The 19,542-nt window shown below is 38.5% G+C and overlaps 2 protein-coding genes across 2 annotated transcripts; one reads left to right on the top strand and one right to left on the bottom strand.

Annotated features, from left to right (window-relative positions):
- Positions 1-733: 733 nt before the first annotated feature.
- MDH2 (malate dehydrogenase 2) lies at positions 734-8,936 on the bottom strand. The gene is made up of 9 exons (XM_072416821.1): positions 8,772-8,936; positions 4,628-4,796; positions 4,217-4,300; positions 4,006-4,115; positions 3,195-3,320; positions 2,545-2,622; positions 2,018-2,117; positions 1,392-1,543; positions 734-1,115 (listed from the first exon to the last, which is right to left on the bottom strand). The coding sequence occupies exons 1-9, from the start codon at positions 8,835-8,837 to the stop codon at positions 984-986; spliced, it is 1,017 nt and encodes a 338-aa protein (XP_072272922.1). The 5' UTR covers positions 8,838-8,936; the 3' UTR covers positions 734-983.
- A 131-nt stretch (positions 8,937-9,067) lies between these two features.
- Positions 9,068-18,495, top strand: STYXL1 (serine/threonine/tyrosine interacting like 1). The gene is made up of 9 exons (XM_072416829.1): positions 9,068-9,297; positions 10,412-10,518; positions 10,775-10,836; positions 12,696-12,795; positions 12,905-13,038; positions 13,876-14,021; positions 15,549-15,634; positions 16,328-16,440; positions 18,207-18,495. Exons 2-9 carry the CDS (start codon positions 10,416-10,418, stop codon positions 18,336-18,338), a joined length of 876 nt encoding a protein of 291 aa, XP_072272930.1. The 5' UTR covers positions 9,068-9,297; positions 10,412-10,415; the 3' UTR covers positions 18,339-18,495.
- The last annotated feature ends 1,047 nt before the right edge of the window (positions 18,496-19,542 follow it).

Consider the following 19,542-nt stretch of genomic DNA (forward strand, 5'->3'; position numbering starts at 1 on the left):
ACAGCTGCATGCTGATTTGACACAGAAAACCAACACAAATCTTCCTGTGCTTGGAGGATAAAAGCCCACTAATATGGGTTTACCACTTTAGCTTTGTTCTTCTCCCTGCATAAACGATTGGGCCCACTTAAAAGGGCAAGTGTTTATTCTCCTCCATTTTATTTTGTTTTTATACATTTACTAGTTCAGACAGAAAGCTGGGGGGGGGGGTTTACACCCTTAAAAATGTCATATATAGATTTGAGGAAAAAAATCTTTATCTTGCTTATGCAAACCATTCACATTCATTTTGTGCTGCTAACCTGCAAAGTAAGCTGAAAGTGACTGGCTGTATTTACTCTTGGGCATTACTTAACCTTCAGTTAGGCATAATTTTTTGCTGCAGCTCATTACAAAAAAAAAAAAAAAAAAAAAAAAAAACAGTTTTTCATGAGCCATAGTGTACCACAAAATAGCTGTAATTCTGGACTTGCAGAATAGCGTGTGTTGAGGATGAGTTAACCCACTCATAAGGCAACACTGCTCAACATAGGCCATAAAGTGGCAAATGGGCCCTAACTGCTTTAGTTTGCTGTAGTCCAGTTTGCGCCTGGATCATTTTTTAGTGCATCCTTTTAAGATGGCAGAGCATTACAGCAGAGTTGCAATTACTGTCCCCAATTATTCAGCAAGTTTGAATTCAACACTTGAGGAAGGTGTGGTGAACAAAACACAAGAAAAACATTCAGAGACGTTAGAAAGAAAAATAGGATGTTTAATTCATAAATTGAATCTCAACAGTAGTTGCTTTCCACTGATAAAAGCAATTTATGTAAGTGCTGTATTATGCTGTAAGGATATCTTGTCTATCGTAAAAGAAATGGTGAAAGTTATCGTCTAATACAATAAAGACATCTCCACAGCATATTTTAGGGGCTCCATGTCTAAAGTGTCACCTTGCTTCAATAAATTAAGGAAGCCAACTTCCATGCTATGCTTTACATTCACTTGAAGTTTTTCGCAAAATCCTCTCCTTTCTTAATAGAAGCCTTCAACTCTCCCATAGCTTCAGCTACAAGCTTCTCTTCAAATGCAGACAGTTTTCCCAAGCCAAGATTCTTCTCAATGCCATTTTTCTGTGAAAAAGCAAAAAAGGTAAAAAATTCACACAAAGCATTTGCTTTCAGTTTGATAATCATAAAAAAAGCAAGGTATGAAAGAAGATCCCCACAGATTTAGTTTATGAATCAAAAACTCATTAGCAAGATCCGGCTTAATGCACAGATAGTAATTTTTACCTGTTAGAACCTATTAACCTATATAAAAAAAAAAAATGACCTGTTACTGATAACTGGTTGTGAAACTATTGTAATCAGAAAACAAGTTTAACGTGACTTTTAGAGAAGGCATACCCCCAGCAGCAGAGGAGTTGAGAAATATGGGCTTTCGGTCTCTTCAGATCTAACAAAAGAGCATTCCACAACACCCTCTTTTCCATTCATAGCATCCAGCAGTGAAAAGACAAAACGTGCTCCAGCATAGGCCATAGACAGTGTTGCAGATCCTAAAAGAGAGGGAGAAAAAAAAAAAAAAAAAAAAATCAATAAATATATATAAATAAAATGAGAAGTTTAAAGATCATGTGCAATTCTGTGCCAACAGAAGAAAGCTGACATTTTTGCCCCCACAGATATGCTACCTCAAGGCATCCCCGATTCTACAAATTGTTTTTTCTGACAACTGTGGCTTTCTTCTTCCAGTTTAAGTATGCAATCTCCAGAAGGATGGTACTACCCGTAAAGGTGGCATTGTGTGCTTCAGTCTTTTTCCTGGTTGTTTCACCCTCTGTCCAGAGGTAATTGGTCACCAGAACAAAGACAGAAAGTTTGGCAATAAAGGAGTTTATCCATAGATAACTTTAGCAAATGCATACAAGTCTAAAACACGAGACTAAATTTCCAATCAATGCCATCAGTTATCTATTAATCCTTTCCATCGCTGACTTTTTTTTTTTTTTTTTTTTTAAAGGAGTGAATACCTGATCCAGCTTTAGCTTTAACCACTTCTGTTCCAGCTTCTTGAATCCTGACAGTAAGAGGGTCCAGCTGATCTTGAGGAATTTCTACTTTGGGGGTACACTGAAACAAATCAAACATACATTTTAATAGAACCAGTCTACCCAGAAGTAACATCCCATTAACACAGACCATCAAGAGATATTGAGGTTATCTACTGTGGCATTTTATCCACTGGCTTCCCTAAGCTACCCAGGACCACAGTGAAGAGGTCACATGGATCATAAAGAACCATCTGGAACATAGGTCCCCAACCTATGAGTCAGAGCCCACTTTTTCAAGGAGGGATTGCATAGTGCCCCCTCCCCTCCCCCGGATGAACTATACTTTTTATTGAAAAACAAGGACAGATTTTTTAATTACTTTAAGATATTAACAATAGTGGTGTATTACTCAAAATTTATATTAAAACAGGAATTTATTATTAGTGGGATGAGCTTGGGACTTGAGACTTGAGCATACAAGGATGATTTATGATAGACTTGGATACCTGAGAAATCAGTGGAATAATAGTTTTGCCAGCGTGGCCACCAACTACAGGAACATTTACACGTGCTGGATCCAGACCCTGTAAATAAATAACCACAATTAAATCTCCCAGTCCAGTGAACATGGTCTTCACACTGGAAATGGTATTGAAAATGTTAGGTAAAAAAAAAAAAAAAAAAAAAAAAAAAAAAAAAAACTGATGGAAATATGGTGGTATCAAGGCAAATGCTAGTTATCTGACCATCACAACAACTCAAAATGATGGCTAATATTTTGAGTCAATTACCTGAACAAGTTTGCAGATCTGTCTTTATCTAAATAAAATACTTTTAAAAAGGTATTAAGGACAGCAGGTCACTATGAAAGTCAGGTAACTAGCCTTTGCAGAACAAATCCTTAATTAATCTCTTGACATTTTAAATCACTAAAAAGTCAGTGACACCACATACCAGATACAATACACTAATGCACAGCAGATAGAAACATATTTGAGTTTTGTTTATAGACCTATCAACCAGTCTGAAAAATGTCCAAAAGCCATAAACTCCACCCCCATCCCCCTTCCACTCAGGTAACTGTATACAAAAATGCAAGCAGTGAACAAGGTCTGGGAATTACCACAAAAAGTCTGGGCACAAAAGCTTTACATACCTTCAGCTCAGCTACAAATGTGTTGGCTCGTACGATGTCCAGGGTAGTAACGCCAAAAATACGGTTAGGATTGTAAACACCATGTCTTTTAAAAATTTCAGAAGTAATGGGAATAGTTGAGTTTACCTGTTTAAAAAAAATAAAAAATAAAAACTTATCTTTTTAACTGCAAAAGCTGTAACAGTTTTTGTTTTTTAGCAAAAGTGTGCTTTTTTGTTCACAATCAGCTAAGTTTTTTTTCTAGTGGCACATACATGTCAGATAATAGTCACCTGAGACAAACAGCTTTACTTCTCAAGTGTACAGTGGTCCCCATATTTCATTCAACCATCTGCCACAGCAGACTTATGAACAACTAATCAGGAACGACCGCTGTTCAATCAAGAGCAGGAGAACAGGGTGCCAATCGCACCTCCTCCCCCTTCCTCACTTCATGGAAGAGAATAGAGCTGTATGTACATTGCTCGCTCGTTCTCCGGTCAATGGAAACAACCACAAAAGACCTTTTCCAGTGACAATCCCCACAACTCTGGGAGTAGTTATGCATAGAGAAGAATTAGGTTTTGCATGGCTGCCAAAGTAAGATCGTGCTGATGGCGCAACCATCTACTAATGCAAGTGGTCAGATACTTTTGCATTACAATATGGTCAAAGGAGTCAGTGACTGCATTATGTTTCTCACTTGGCAGTGGCTAGATTATGACAATTTACACCCTCTGATGTTACAGACTTTACAAGAACTGATTAGTGAAAATGGTTTTACACTTGAACAGTTAAACTATACATTGTATTAATGGCGACACAAACTTACAGGGTTGGCGATGATACAAATCATGGCTTCTGGGCAGTTTTTAGCACAGGCATCAGTCAGTGTGGCAACAATAGATGCGTTTGTGTTGAAGAGATCATCACGGGTCATGCCTGGTATCAAAAAGTAGGAAAAAAAAGTGCAATTCCAACTGTCACACTATTATTCACAAAATGCAGGTATAGGCTGGATTCTAGATTATTAAAGAACATACCAGGTTTCCTGGGAACACCAGCAGGGATGACTACAACATCAGCACCTTTCAGGCTCTCTGGAAGTTGTTCAGCTCCAATGTAGCCTGTTGATTTGGAGTGCAATACAATTTTAAAAATACAGAAGCACGTCAATAATAAAAAAAAAAAAAAAAAAATAAAAAATTATATAAATATAATCACACACAAAAGATCTACAGATTGGGCTTAGCTTATAAGTATATTGTGGTCCATGGATAGCCACTGCAAAGCTTAGAGTAATGGAGGCTGGCAGGATAGGGGGAAGAGGTCACATTTATTGAACAACAACATGCAAGTCAAAAATGTAAAGGGAAACCCAACCCTATAAACATACATTAAAGCAAAGCATAAGTCACACAGAGAACAAAAAGGAAGTATGAGATTCAGGTTACCTGTTACTTTGGCTCTGGTTTCAATGTGGCTCAGATCTGCGGCAACCCCTGGTGTGTGAGCAATATCATAGAGAGAAAGCTGGCTGATTAAAGGACTGTTCTTCAACAGCAAGGAAAGAGGCTGCCCAATTCCTCCAGAGGCTCCAAGCACTGCCACTCTGGCATTGTTCTGAGGAGATAAAAACAAAAGAAAGCTACTTAAAAAGCACAAATGATTGCAGTATAAAACTAGTGCAATAAAACTATATGAGGAATGTTACACATTTTACACACCTTTGATAAAGCAGAACTAAACTAAAAACAAAAATATTACACTTTCCTTAACTCCCACAGGTCCCTCAATGATCGGGTCTTACATTGATCTGGGATTCCACCTCAACCTGGCAATGAGGAAGCGCCAGGCGCAGCCATCTTCTGTGGCGGGGATCAAGACTTGATGGGATGGTGCTGCCCCCTTTATTTATTTATTTTTTTTTAAAAAGTGTGTTGCACAAAAAACAACTCTATATTTTACTGTATATAAAAGGGTTGTCTACCCTTCTATGAAAAGTAAAAATGTTGAGTATAGGTACGCTTTTTTGGGAGCACAGAGCCTCCAGGGATATCTACATCATGCATCCTAGGAGGCTTTAGCTGCTCCTTTTGCACATGCCCTGATCTCTGGCATGCACAAAAGGGGCATTTTTCCATGCCGATCTCACGTATGCGCTGTGGCTCTTTTTTTACCCTTTACAGTGGATACATCACCCGCTCTCGCACCTGCGCAGTGCGATCTCGGGTGACTGAGAAAAAAGACGGAAGAGAAGATAGCCACGCCTGGCACTTCCTCTGTGAGGAATTCCAGGATTACGCAGGACGAGATTGAGGGAAGAACCAGTTCCATTGAGGATCTGCAGGATTAAAGGCAGGTGTATTTTTTTTTTTTAGTTTAGCTGCTTTAACTCTTCATATGTTTGAGTCAACCAGTGCATTGACAAACCATTAGCATGACAGCCTGAGAACTAGAATTCTCAAAGTGATATTATTCACAGCTTCTATTGTTCTTTTTCTTACAAGTGATGCACAGAACCTTAAAAAAATATTTATTGTTACACCATTAAAGGCTCTTCTAATCGTTTTCTTGACTACCATCACTACGCATTTTTTCTTGACTACCACCAAGTTGCTTTAAGAGACCGCATGATTCATATACAAGTGACTGCGATCATAGACCACAGCATAGAAGCTTTAATCATTTTAGAACCATCCAATTTTCTTACTATAATGCAAAGAAATGCAGGGGTTACAAATGAGCTGCCAATGTACTACCCTGTACCCTTATGAATCTGCATGTAAATCCCAAACTTTCCTGCTGCTCTTCAATGTAGACATCTTATATCTTAGCCTAATGAACCTTCTCATTTCCATTAATACCATATACTTCATTTACAAAGAATCAAAAATGGTCAATTTGCCAAATATAACATTAAAATAATAAGACTTGATTGGCTGGCTGAAAATAACCCATATTGGAGTGTTAGCTTAGGGAGCTACAGCTTCCCCCAATACAGAGAGATAGATGCAAAGGATCCAACTGGATGACTTCACACTCCCTTATAGAAGTATTGGCTGTTAGACATAAAAAAAAAAAAATATATAAAACTGCCAACTATTATTTGCCAAGTCATGCACCAGTAACCTTTGAGCTCACTGTGCACATCAATCAATTTATTCTGGTTATCAAGCATGTGATTGATTGAACCATAGTTAGCAGTAGCATGAATGGTAAGCCAGGTGTGTCTTCATCAATGTTATATCCAGGGAGACCTGGCAGATTCAATTCTTACTATTGAGCGTGAGGTAGAAAGTTGTAATCTCACACAATGGTCAAATCATTTAGGCATTTGGCCATGGGAGCTATATACAACCTTTTTATAGACAGCATACATTTTTAAAATATCCAAAATGTGAGCCTTCATATTTCTCATCAAGCTTGCTAATAAATCACTAAAAAGGGTCAGCCTAGTGTGGGCAAAAGCACGCACTTAAATGTCATTTTCCTCCCTAAATGTGGATCTGCAAGACTTATAGCTTCCTAAAGGCAATGGTCCTAAAAGGATGCTTCTAAAGTAGAATTTTTTTGGACCCTAGAAAAAGCATGGCATTGTATCCAAATTAAATACCTGTTCTGCTGGAAATAACTTGTCACAATGTTTTATACAGACCCCAGTTCAGATAGCATTACATCAAATGTTATCTATTGCTTGCTTTATTCGTATGGCAGACACTGGTGGATATCTACCATCTTCATAGGAGGCGGACTTGAGTATTACATGCCATAGACCTTATACCAGGGTTTCTCCAGAGGTTTCCTTGAGCAATGAGCAATTTGTGACTCTCTGGTCAGTGACACTGACTCCAATAATCCTTTTGGCTGTAGGGTGATATTCCTCCCAATTAAATATACACACTAATATACTGTGGATATAGTAATTATAGCAGAGGTTCCCAGAATGCCATTTCATAGGTCTCCCAATATTATAAAGGCTGAGAAAGGCTGCCCCATACTAGGAGTACAATGAGTAGAGGCAAGTCTTAGAGGTCAGAGCAACATCTAACCTTCGCCAATGTCAATGCCTCTTCAGTGGCAATTAAAAGGTCAGGGTAAACCCTACCCCGTGTTATAAATAGAGTGGCAAGCACTAGAACCTCTTTTGGGTTTTATTGCCATCTCTTTACCTTCTCTATATGACCTAGTGAGCATTGTGATAGGGAAAATTCAAACTTTTGTAGCCATTACCAGCAGGGGGCCCTGTTTCAGGGAAAACTAAAGGATCTTCTCCATCCTTTTTTTCTGTCATTTCTTGTCTCTCCAGGCAGTAATAAGGAAATATTTTGCAGCAGATGTGTGAAGTTTGATGGACATCAGTGGTGTCATTAAAGACTGTGGGGGTCAGGGTATAAAGGGAGGTAATATGTAGACACATATGACCCAATATCAGTCCCTTCTGCCTTCAACCCACAAATCCTTTTTGGTTCTCTGCTATCATGTGTGGTAAGAAGGGGATCTCCAACTACAAAAAGATCTCATGGGAGAAGCTGAATGGAGAAAAGAAGAACAGGAGCACTTTTCAAACATTCTAGTTCTTGTGTTTCCTGCAGGTAAATTGGGGGTCATATGTAAGTGAACTTACATATGACCCCCCATTTACCTGCAGGAATAGGGAAAGTTTCTCTATATACACTTCAGCAACATATAGAAAGAACATAAAACAGGTTACACTTGGCTAGAAAGATAAAGGTCAGGTTCACTGGTTCAAAGAAGTTTCTGAGCCCAGATACCAAACACACAGATCAGATAGTTTTCACAGAGGAAAAGGGATCCAACCTGAAAGCCAACTAAGGCTATGTACACACATCAGATGACAATTGCCTGAGACAAGCAGTCGCAGAATCTGACATGTGGTCACATCCTTCTTGGATCCAGAAATGACCGCTATACAAGTCATGGGAGGATAACACAGCGGGGAGCCTCACTCATCCTCCCCATTGGACAGAACAGTGCTGTGTGTACAGTGCTCATTTTATCATCAGTCACTGGAAACAATGAGGAAAAGATGATTTCCAGAGCGGAAAATATTACATGTGTATGCTGCCCAATACAGAGCACAGTCTGTAAAACCCCGGCATATACAGAGAAGGTCATTGATGGCACACTATAAAAATTCTGAATACCTGCCATACAAATTTCATTGAAAGATCTTCAAGACCCTTACCTGAAATAAGCATAAGGATTAAGATCTATGCCCCAATTTACTGAATTTCCCCTCTATTTAGAAATCTTAAGATTTACCCTCCCCTTAATTTTCAATAACAATGTGAATAGAACAAGTGAGGGGCATCACTCACAACAAAATAAGGTTAAATCATTATCAGCACCCAGACAATAGCAATAAATGGCCGCTATGCCTCGTTGCTCATAGACATGCGTGTGATATATTGGCACCATGCTGCAGCCATTTAGTAGACGTGTGCCCATGCCGCCCATAGAAGCCCATGCATACAGAGCTGGCACACAGCCAGGTGCAGTAATAGAGGCCATTACTATGAGAAATAGAAGCCCCGCCAGTCCCCAACCCCCCGGCACAATGCCCCGGACAGGCACCTGAGCGCTGGTGGACAGTCCTCTGACGAGGCCGGATGCGGCGGGTCTGGCGATACGAGAGAACATGACGGTGACAGCAGGGAAGCACTAACACACACTGAGCCTTTCTGTGACTTCAACGACCTCCAGCAGCAGCGACAGAGCCAACGCAAAGGGGCGGAGCCTACTAGAGCGTCTGACGTCCAACGTGACCTTCCCGTCAAAGATAAAGGCGGACTTCGCGCATGCGCTGTTTGGTAGCACGGTCAATGACGTATTTTCTAATTTCTTTCGTCTTGTACATTGTGATCTGAGTAATAAAACTGATTGTAAATAAATATATATTGATTACCGCGATCTGCTTATATTATTACTAGGCCTTTCCGGTTTGGGAAGACAATGATATACCGAAGTCACGTGGTAGTGAGACATCCCCTGGGCCACAGGTCCTCTATTGTTCTTCATAGTTACCAATACAGCGTCCCTAGCAACCATGCAAGCAGTGCAGTCCTGCTGGTGTGTCTGCAGGAACCTCCCACCCATCCAGGTAAGTGACCTTCACCATCGTGGCTAACTAGTGTTTATATCAGTGACTGTGCCAAATACATTGATATGTATTACACACAGCTTGTAATATTAAGGGGACCATCAATGTATGGACACAGTACAGTTGTGGCTCAGATTTAACCTGTATAATAATTTATTTTGATGCACATTATTATCCACCTACCTGATGGGTGGTAAGTTATATCTTTGTTTTTATTATTATTACATACTGTCACCATTGCTGATCACCACTTCCAGGTGTGTTGGATAATGGGTTCCCCTCTACAATCTGGGTTTTCTCTCAGCAGCTGCAAGAAGAGAAATGTAGACTTGGAACTTTCATCAACACTATGTACCATTGACTGAAATGGGAATATGAACTGAGTTTGACCCGTGTTTTTGATGCACATCAAACTCATCAAGGTCACAATGTTGCATACAAAATGTCCTTTTTTACAGGCTGGCTATATATCTTTTTTTTTTATCAAGGCAACATAATTGCATTTTCCCAGTGAACCCCTTGAAATCGAGCAATAAAGAAGAGTCAAACATTTAGCTCATAAAGTACTTACCTTCACTGTCCAACCTGGTCCAATGCTGCACAGTCTATGTATACAGAGTTAGCAGGGTCCCGGGTCTAAGGCTACGTACACACGTGCAATTGTTCTCGTCTGATAATCGGCTCAGGGTCGATATCGGACAAGAATCTTGCATGTGTAGAGTGCTCGTCGTCCATTGTCCGGACAACCATCCTGGCAGACAATCTACAGACAATGGACGACGAATGATCGTAATGAAAGTGAAGGGAGAGAGAGAGCAGCGGGGTGCTCTCCCTCACTCCTCTCCATAAAGCGGAACGGTGATTGGAAAGACATTGGAAAGGATCATCAAAGATCCTTTCCAATGATAAATATTGCACATGTGTACATCAACCTAATCTGTATGAGTGCTGTGACCTCCTTCACTTCTATGGCTTTCAAAATGCTCCAAGGCAATCATGTATAGCTGGAGGTTGTGTGCACATATACAGAAAGACACTGGAGAAGATCTGCAGCAAACTAAATTTCATATAGTTAGATCTACTTTACAACAAAAACCTTATTGTTATGTTCCAGAAACATGGGGGAGTTGGCATTATGTACGTCCACAGAATTATACAACATCTTGAACCAGTCAACCAAGTTCTCAAGGCTTGCTGAACCAAACTATTTATGTCTGTTGGGTAAGTACTGGTCATTTTTATTTTTGGGGTAGGAAAAGAAATGCAATGTGGCTTCTATAATTTAGATTTCAGAACCACTTGTAGATTTATATTACTATATATAATGTCAAGATAATAAGAAATGTCATAGGTCTATATTTATAAAACAGGCAATCTGACATCCAATCAAACATTACCCCCAGTGCATTCTTAGTTTAGGTCTAATATACTTTATTGTATTCAGTTTGTCATAATATTGTACATTGTTGCCTTCCAGATGCCCGATCCAAACGAGAATATAATGAAAGTCACGTTATAACTGGAAGAAGAGTCAAACAGGTATTCATAGGAAATCATACTTAGTGAATGCTTTTTTCTGCACTGGTTGTGCTTTGTATGATAAATTTTGTCCTCGTGTCCTTACAATATAGGCATCATGTACTTCTATATATCAGGACAATGTTATTATTAATCAAAGTGCAACACCACCGTGCCAACAGAATCATTGCCAGGTTTATCATTAAATCACTAAAGAAAACAGTTAGATAAAAAGATAAAGAGGATTTAAAGATTCCATTTGTTTTTTTATATTTAACTGTCAGTTATTATAGAGGTTAGAGATGTTGGTAAACAAACTGCCAATTATTTATACATTATAAGTACGAGTGTGACATGTCCACAGCTGGAGGTCATTGTCCAGAACATGGAGGGCTTCTCAAAATAATACTGTATGACCTCTGAGTTGATTAAAGAATATTAAGGACACATGGTTAATATATGGCCACGTTGAGCATACACTTCCTAGTTATAATTTAGTTGCATTCCAGCCTATAATGTGGCAAACTATATTTGGTTATGTTTAGTTGCTGTTGAAGCATAGTGTAACTTAAAGATACATTTCAGAAAGATATAAGGAACACCAGTGAGTGCAATTATGTGTTTTTAAAAAGAAATGATGAAATATATTTGAAATCCACCTTGTGTACCTGATATAGATATTGGATCTCCAGTGCACAATTACCTATCTGTGTACATTAGAAGAAGTCGGGGCAGCATTAGGGCACCGGTCAGTTGTTCTGTATTGTTGCCATGCTTGGGGCAGGTGGGTGACCTAACCGTATTAATTAACAGCAACAGAGAAAATCATGTCACTGACTGACTACAGTGTATGAAAGGGCTGAATGTTCCTGGGGACGAGTGGAGCTATTTACAAATCCTTCAAGAGGCATTTCAGCTTCTTTATTTTGTTTATAAATTCTGTGCTTAGAAGTCAGCTTTACAGCTGGTCTCTTTGAGTTTAACGATTTTATTAGTCTACTTTTTGATTTGGTCTTAGTGTAGAGATTGCCATACTTTTATACTATATATTATTAAATAGACTTCACAATAGGCCTGATTTATTAAAGCTCTCCAAGACTGGAGAATATATACTAATATGTGTGAACCTTGGTGATCCAGCAAACTTGAAATTGATTGGTCCAGGATTTAAACAATTTGCCAACTAAGAACAAATGATTTTTAGGAAATGTATTCCAAGTTTTCTGGATCACACAGGTTCACCCATGATTGTTTATCTTCTCCAGTCTTGGAGAGTGGTAATAAATCAGACACAAGGTACTAATAAATCTGCAAATAAATTAGCACAATTGTTGTTCAGACACATGTGCTTAACACAACATAGAGAACTGTTTCAAGCAGGGTCCTCTCCTCCTGTGTCATTGTTAGTGTTTGTCTGTCATTTGCAACCCCTATTTATTGTACAGCGCTGTGTAATATGTTGGCATTATAAAAATAAAGTTGATTGGACTGCAGGAGGCTGGTTCTATGTTAAATTCAGGAAATATCAGTAGTTGCATTTTAAAAATATATGATATGAATTTTGATTAATTATTATTCAATGAACACATATGCGTATGTATTGGTGTTTCTTAATGCCTAGAGGTCAACTTTAAAGAACTCCAGAAAAACAGGTAAATAAATGAAGGCTTTTCCCTGCCAGAGAATTCTTCAACTCTGGTCTGTTATTCCTATTTTTCAATGTGTCTGATTTGGATCAATACTCATTCCTTGAAGAGATTGCTGTGCTCTACATGGCACAAGGTTATTACATCTTTCTGTTCTCACTTTCAAATATGCCTTTGAAATTGTGTTTTGTTCTTCTGACAATGTTTTAAGTAATTCTTTATTTTTATTTTTAGGATGAATCCATGCAGTTTTTGTTACCTGAGTCTATTGAACTCGCTAGCATGAAGTACTGTGTTGTGTATGATAGTCGGACCAATTCCTTGGAAGGGGAAGGCAAGAAAATGTTACTAATATATTTGTTACTTGGATTACATATGTGACATATTAGATTTATTTAAGCTGTAACAGTGTATTAAAGGGTTAACTTTTAAACCTTTCACAGGTCCAGCCCTAGAGTGTGCAAAAGTTATCTCTCAAGTCTGCCATAAGCCTGTACTGGTTCTCAGAGGAGGCTATGAGGAATTCTCTGCTTACTACCATTTCTTTAGGTCACAAAAGGTCTTTTGGATGCCACAGGTATGTCAAACACACCTTAATGCCAAGGCATGTAAGAATGTGTATTTTCAGGAGTAGACCTATTTTTTTGGTTATTCTATCAAGTCACAAACAAATTAAGTTGTGTCAAAATGGCCATATTGGTAATGAAATCTTCATGTTACATGCTTTGTTATTTGTAAGCGTAAAACAGAGATCACTGGACTTCCCCCAACATGTCTTCGTCCACTTTTGTCCCAAAGATGGATCCATCTTTGTTCAGGCACTACAAACGGTCAACATCTTCTGAAATAAGATTTTGGCTCATAGATGACACAGTCATGTAAATTCCAGATCCTATTCAGTATTCTATATGATCATCTAAATAGATCCACACAGATCATCCCCTTCTGCTGCCCATCATCGTGTGAGCGGTCATAGTGTTACATTGTTACAACAGCCCCATTAAACATTGGAGAAAATAAGACCCAATAATTCTTTGCCTTAAATAATTTTCGATTTTACTGGGTCGATGATTGTAACTCTCAGTGCACAGGGAGGGAAGTGGTATGAGGTCATATGTGCAGTGTTTTTGATATGCCTGATATAATAAAAGAGCTTATGTGCTAAAGTATCTTTTAACATAATTGATCATACACAGATTTAGGTTTTTCAGTTAGGTAACACATTTGCTGTATTTTCCCAAATCTTCAATGAAAATAGATGAGAGATCCGCATCATAAGGAATACTTAATTCCTGGAAATATTTCACTGCAGAAAAAAAATTAAAGTTTTACCTTCTTTCAATGTATCACCATAAACATTGTTGGTAGTATATAACACATAAAAGCACATTTGTTTTTTGTTCTGTTCTTTTAGGAAATAGATGACTTTCAGCCATATCCTATTGAAATTATACACGGTTTACTTTACATGGGGGACCAAAGCCAAGCCAATGACCATCACATTCACAAGGACCTTAAGATTAAGTCTGAAGTTAATGTTTCTTTAGAGCCTATACAATTGTAAGTATATACATTAAAAACATAAAAAATACACAAAAGTTGAACAGGATATGTAGCACAAGCGTCTGCATCATAATATAAAGCCTGCTAATGTCCCTAAAATTTAAACTAGCTAATTAGTGACACATGACCTTGGATATTTAGTACAAAATTATCACTACATACACTGTGCATTATGGCAACTGCAAAAGGCATGAATGATATAGGATGTGCAAAGGGTAAAGAAAGAATATAGAGGAAATGTCTATAATTCTATGGTGGAGAATTAATCATTGCAGTTGAAAACACACTGACCTGAAAAATTATCCAACAGGGAATGTTTGGTGAATAGTGAATTCACTGCTTTATATATCCCTTTGACTGATTATAGAATGCACAGATATTGGATGTCTAGAAGAGGGAAGATGGAATTATTTAGGAAAGCAATAGCCCTGCTGCCCCTAGGGACCCAGGTTACCATCCACCAGCAGTGCCTCCTCAGTGTCCTAGCCTCCTAACCTAGGCTGAAAATATAGGTTCTCAGAGCAGGGAGGCAGTACACATTTATTGATGTATTTTTGTAATGACAGCCTTATCATTAGGACCTGTTAGTTTGCAATGCAATAAGGCATTAGCTGTACTTGTGTTTTTAAATATATAATTCTTTATGCCCTGCTTGTCTGCTCTGAAGATTTTTCTTTTTCCTGTTGACTTATGAATTTAATTTAAATAAGCCCTTTTTTCGCCACCTGTAACAGTATTAAAGCTATGTTGCAGCTATGTTTTAAATTGTATCTAAACCCAAGAAAAAAAAATAATGCATTGCAGCTTACGTCGCTAGATGTGGCTTTTGTGTGGCACATCCAAAACCAGTAAATAGAAGGAGCTCTGGATGGAAAGTGGATGTAGAGGGCGAAACAAGATCAACTTCCACCACCAAAAAAGGCTCAATCTCCGGGCTGGTCCAGATAATATGAAGGAACCTAGCCATTGTTTTGCCTAACTAGAGTATATATATATATATATATATATATACATATATAGTGGAGCCTATTCCTGGCTAACACCTGTAAGGCCTCCCAATCCTTATAATCCAATTATTATTATCCAAAACTCCTGCAGGTCTCAAAATAAATATCCACATGAGAAATAAGATTTTTCCTTCCATTAGGGACTTCCCTGACATTTAAAACAACCACTCCAACTTTGATCTGTGCCCTAACAACAGCTTGCAAGAAAGCAAACATAGAATTTGACCACCCAAAGACCACAAAGAGACAGATGTCACATGGCCTCATTGGATCCCAAGACAGCCACCTCCAGGGCACATTTTGAATCATCTGGCCTGGAGACAACCCACTGGTGGTAAAAAATAGCTTGCCCTGCCAAGATTGTAATGGATTGTTTAACTTTCCACAGGAGTGAAAGTTAGAGAACTTCATTGGTAGAAGTTGATCAACTTTACCAATATGCTTCAAAGGACATTTGGGGTATTTAATAAAGGCACTCAATGTAATATTTTATAACCTTTGCAATTGATTTTTTCAGGTCAATGCCCATATTGCACATTTCAGTGCCAGATTCATGTGATTCTGATCTCCTTCAGTTCTTTTCAACCATTTGTGACTTTATAGGTAATTGTTAAAACTTTTCTATTTGTTCCTTGGTATCTAACAGGCAGTGTCCTTGCCCGGTGTGTTGGGGGTGTTGTCAGAATAAGGTTGTGAGTGCCATGACTGGCTAACATAGTACCCAAAGGGTTAATTACTGAGCTTTTTGCCTTTAAATAAGAGATTCCTTTTAACATTATTACTCCTTACAAAATGTGGAATACCCTTATGGAACTGCTACATTAATTTCTAACCTTTGGTTTTCAAATGAAATCATTTGAGATTGATAATATTGCAATAACTATGTTTTGTTATGTTATTTATTTTATTAGGCAAGGCAGCCTATTCTTTTACAGGGAAGTTGTAATTGTACAGAATAAATCAAGGCGTTATCACTCCTTCTGTCATTTTTATTAGCATTGACTAAGTGGTGTGTATTTGATATCGGTTGTGTGACTGTTATGGATCAATGATTAGTAGCAGTTGATAAGGTGGAAAAAACAGAATATTGCAAATATTTTTGGCCATAAATGTTTTGTTGAAAAGAAAAGAATAATAATAATAATAATAGTAGTTTAATTATCCTGTGAACTAGTGTTTATACACCGGTTCTCTCCGTTATGTAGGACATGTACATAAAACATGCTTGTTATATAAATTTGCAGGGGTAGTGCTTGTAGGAATTTACAGGATCACTGTTCACGTTTTTTTTTCTAGACTGTCACATGGCTCCAAACTCTGCTGTTCTTGTTTCCTCTACGCTGGGGATCAGTCGAAGCAGTGCTGTGATTATAGCATATCTCATCCATTCCAGAAGATGGACACTTCAGGTAATAGTGGAGTTAGCATTCCTTTTCTTCAGAGGGGCACATTTGATCAATTACATCTGTGGGATAAAGGCTGTCAGAGTGCAAGTGCTTAGGGCAACAAGGATCGGCTGTGGCAAAGATCATTGCCTATCCTTCCCAAATAACTGAAAACAGGTAAAGAAGAAAGTTGTGCACAAAAGATACCAATCCCAAAGTCATAAAATAGAGCAAAAAAATGTTGAAAGAATATATATACCACCCAGTCTTAATAGCAGGATTTATGCATAGCCTCAAAAATTCTGAATATCCTACCTACAACCACTTAAAGACTTCTGTATCACCTGCAACTCTTTATTTTATGTAGTTTATTTTTTATCAAGGTTTTATACCATGTCACACCTGGCAATTCACACCATCCTTCACTTATTCACACACACGGTACATCAAAAAATCTTACCTGCGTAATGGTCCCACCTTCGAGCTTAAGACTCGCGGCCAGCCGGCATCTGCTTCCCTACGTTCACACACTGGGGACGCAGATGCCAGCTGGCATCGCCAGGGGATGAAGATGCCGGGCATCGCTGGAGGAGGGTGCTGGAACGTGGAAACAAGGTAGGAGTTTTGAACTCCCTGGCATTTCCACCCTGAGTGTGGCTCAGGGTTACCGCTTTTGGTATGGAAAATCCACACTGAGCCACAATTAAGAATACGATTAGGGAGGTTAGGGGAGCCAATAAACCTAACTGCATGTTTTTGGAGGTGTGGGGGAAACTGGATTTCCCAGAGGAAACCCACAAGAACATGGGGAGAATATGCAAACTGCTTGCAGATTGCTTGTCCTGCTTGTCCTGGCCCAAACTGAAAACTAGGACCCAGAATTGCAGAAGTGAGAGTGCTAGCCACCAAGCCAACTATACTACCCCTGCACCAGGCAACTCTTATATTTGCCATACACTTGGCTTTTTATCTTGTGGCACTTATGATCAACTTTCATCTACTATATTTTGTCACATTTGGTTTTAGTCTTCCCCCAGTGTTACTGGCCAGATAACCAATAGTACTAGCAACATTGTCGTTATTTATGGTACATAATTTTTATTGTCTGCTCGCTTAAAACTCAAGGAAAGTGGCAGATTGATTTGACTGAAAACACAGGAAAAGTTAGAACACTAAACTGCCTGCCATGTTTTTGGACAGTTAGTCGGAGCTGTATATTGCAAGCATGATCCATATATTTATCCAATTATTAAACTGATTGATCCTATTTATTTTGTAAGTTTTAACTCAGGGCCCTCAAAGCTTATCCTGACATTTTTGAGGGGAGTATTTCTTGTGGATCCATAACAGATATGGTTATGCTGTTGGCACCATCTGCAAGTCGTATGAACCACCGTTATACAGTTACCTTCTAATGCAGTTAAATGCAGGGAAGAAATAAAGCAATAACTATTCCTATTATCTCAGGTTATCCTATGCACAGACACCTAGCTTTTTAAAGTGCCTATCAATAAACAATTCTGAGACTCCCCAATCCATAACAGTGACAAGCTCATAGAAAAGAGCATATAATGATGATGATTTCATTTTTGCTATCACTTTTGTAGATCCAAACAAAATCTGGGAAGTAGCACAAAACCATGGAATCATTTTGCTTTATCATACTGCCTATGGATATTTTTTTTCAATATAACTATCATGACATGCACATTTTGCTTATTATTTTACCAAAAAATTCTATGGTTGATCGTGCTCTGACAAACTCATCTCATGCTTTTTTTTCTTTTCAGGAGGCTTGGAGCCATGTTCGTAAATGCAAGACCAACATGAGACCAAACAGAGGGTTTGTGCAGCAGCTCTCAGAATGGGAAAAGACAGTTTTGGGACACCAAATCACAGATATATCAGAACCTAGGTTTTAATAGCCCTAAATATATTAAATTTCATTATTTTTATTGAACACAAGACAAGTAAGTTTCAGGGACACTCATTTTCTGATATTCACTGCTATGAAGCAACAATGTAACTACTATAACTGTCAGTCATGGAAATGTATAAACATTTAATTTATATTTACAATGTTTCATTCTGTTTGTCCTTGGTCAGTAACTATCCAGATCAGATTTTGAAACATTTTGCTTTGTGGCAACTTTTCCATGGGCCAGGGTTAGTTGCATATTTTTCAGTCATTTCTAAAGTGTTGTGGACATTTTGTGACCCATTTTTAATAAATTAAAGAAAAACTATTTAAATATAGGTTTATGCCCACAGGACAAATTCTCGGGACAGTGATGACAGTAATGTTGTAGGTAAGTAGAGAACAGTATGATCAGATTGATGTGAAAAACATAAACTTTTAATAAAGGGATTATAGGAGAGTGCTATTAGATGTCCTGGAGATGTATATTTCCTTGTCTTTGTTTCCTGCACTGATCACATATAGGTTTCTGAATTTGATAACTGTCAGAAACTTAGTCATACTGAAATTCATTTCCATCCATTCGTTTCACATCAGTAGTTGATGTGTTCCAGGATCATCAGATTACAGACAAAGGGCAGTGAAGTGACTGGTTCAAAAAAACCCATTCATACTCATCTATTCAACCAACTGTAATACAAATGTTAGCTTTACTACTACTGCAGTCAAACTCTCAGCATCTGACACAGATTAAGGTTTATTAGATGCCTGATACCCCTCATGTACCTTCTACTAACCCATTAATACTCTGTTCTTCAGATTTGGGTCACGCTCTATCCCCTCCAGCAGGCCGCCATCAGTGAGGTATTTCTGTACCAGGACCAGATCATAAAACCTTGACCTTGGCAATGCTTGAACTTTCGACATAGGGAAGCAGGGCCATGAGGTTTACCTAGTCTGGAGACTAGAAATTTCTGGTGGAAGTCTTGACCTCCAGCAAAGTTGCAGCAGTTTTGAATTGCTTTCAAAACTACTGGCAGTGTGAAAATTCTTCATCCCCTGTGGCTGTGTTGTTCCTTCACCAGCTCTACATCAATAAGGGAATAGTAGTGAAATAGGGGGCAGCAGCAGGCACCACAGGGGGACCAGGTAAATATTAAATCTTGATGTGTGTCGCATGCTGAGGATCTTTCTGCAGCGGTAGCTCA

The sequence above is a fragment of the Pyxicephalus adspersus genome, chromosome 1 (genome assembly GCF_032062135.1).
Source record: "Pyxicephalus adspersus chromosome 1, UCB_Pads_2.0, whole genome shotgun sequence".
NCBI classification, from domain to species: domain Eukaryota; kingdom Metazoa; phylum Chordata; class Amphibia; order Anura; family Pyxicephalidae; genus Pyxicephalus; species Pyxicephalus adspersus.

Excerpts from the sequence above, each read along its gene's own strand:
- MDH2 (XM_072416821.1), bottom strand. The coding sequence starts at position 8,837 with ATGTTCTCTCGTATCGCCAGACCCGCCGCATCCGGCCTCGTCAGAGGA. Across the intron at positions 4,116-4,216 it reads TGGTGTTCCCAGGAAACCTG|GCATGACCCGTGATGATCTC; the intron begins GTATGTTCTTTA and ends TTTTGATACCAG. Across the intron at positions 3,321-4,005 it reads TTTGTATCATCGCCAACCCT|GTAAACTCAACTATTCCCAT; the intron begins GTAAGTTTGTGT and ends TTTTTTAAACAG.
- STYXL1 (XM_072416829.1), top strand. The coding sequence starts at position 10,416 with ATGGGGGAGTTGGCATTATGTACGTCCACAGAATTATACAACATCTTG. Across the intron at positions 12,796-12,904 it reads CAATTCCTTGGAAGGGGAAG|GTCCAGCCCTAGAGTGTGCA; the intron begins GCAAGAAAATGT and ends AACCTTTCACAG. Across the intron at positions 15,635-16,327 it reads AACCATTTGTGACTTTATAG|ACTGTCACATGGCTCCAAAC; the intron begins GTAATTGTTAAA and ends TTTTTTTTCTAG.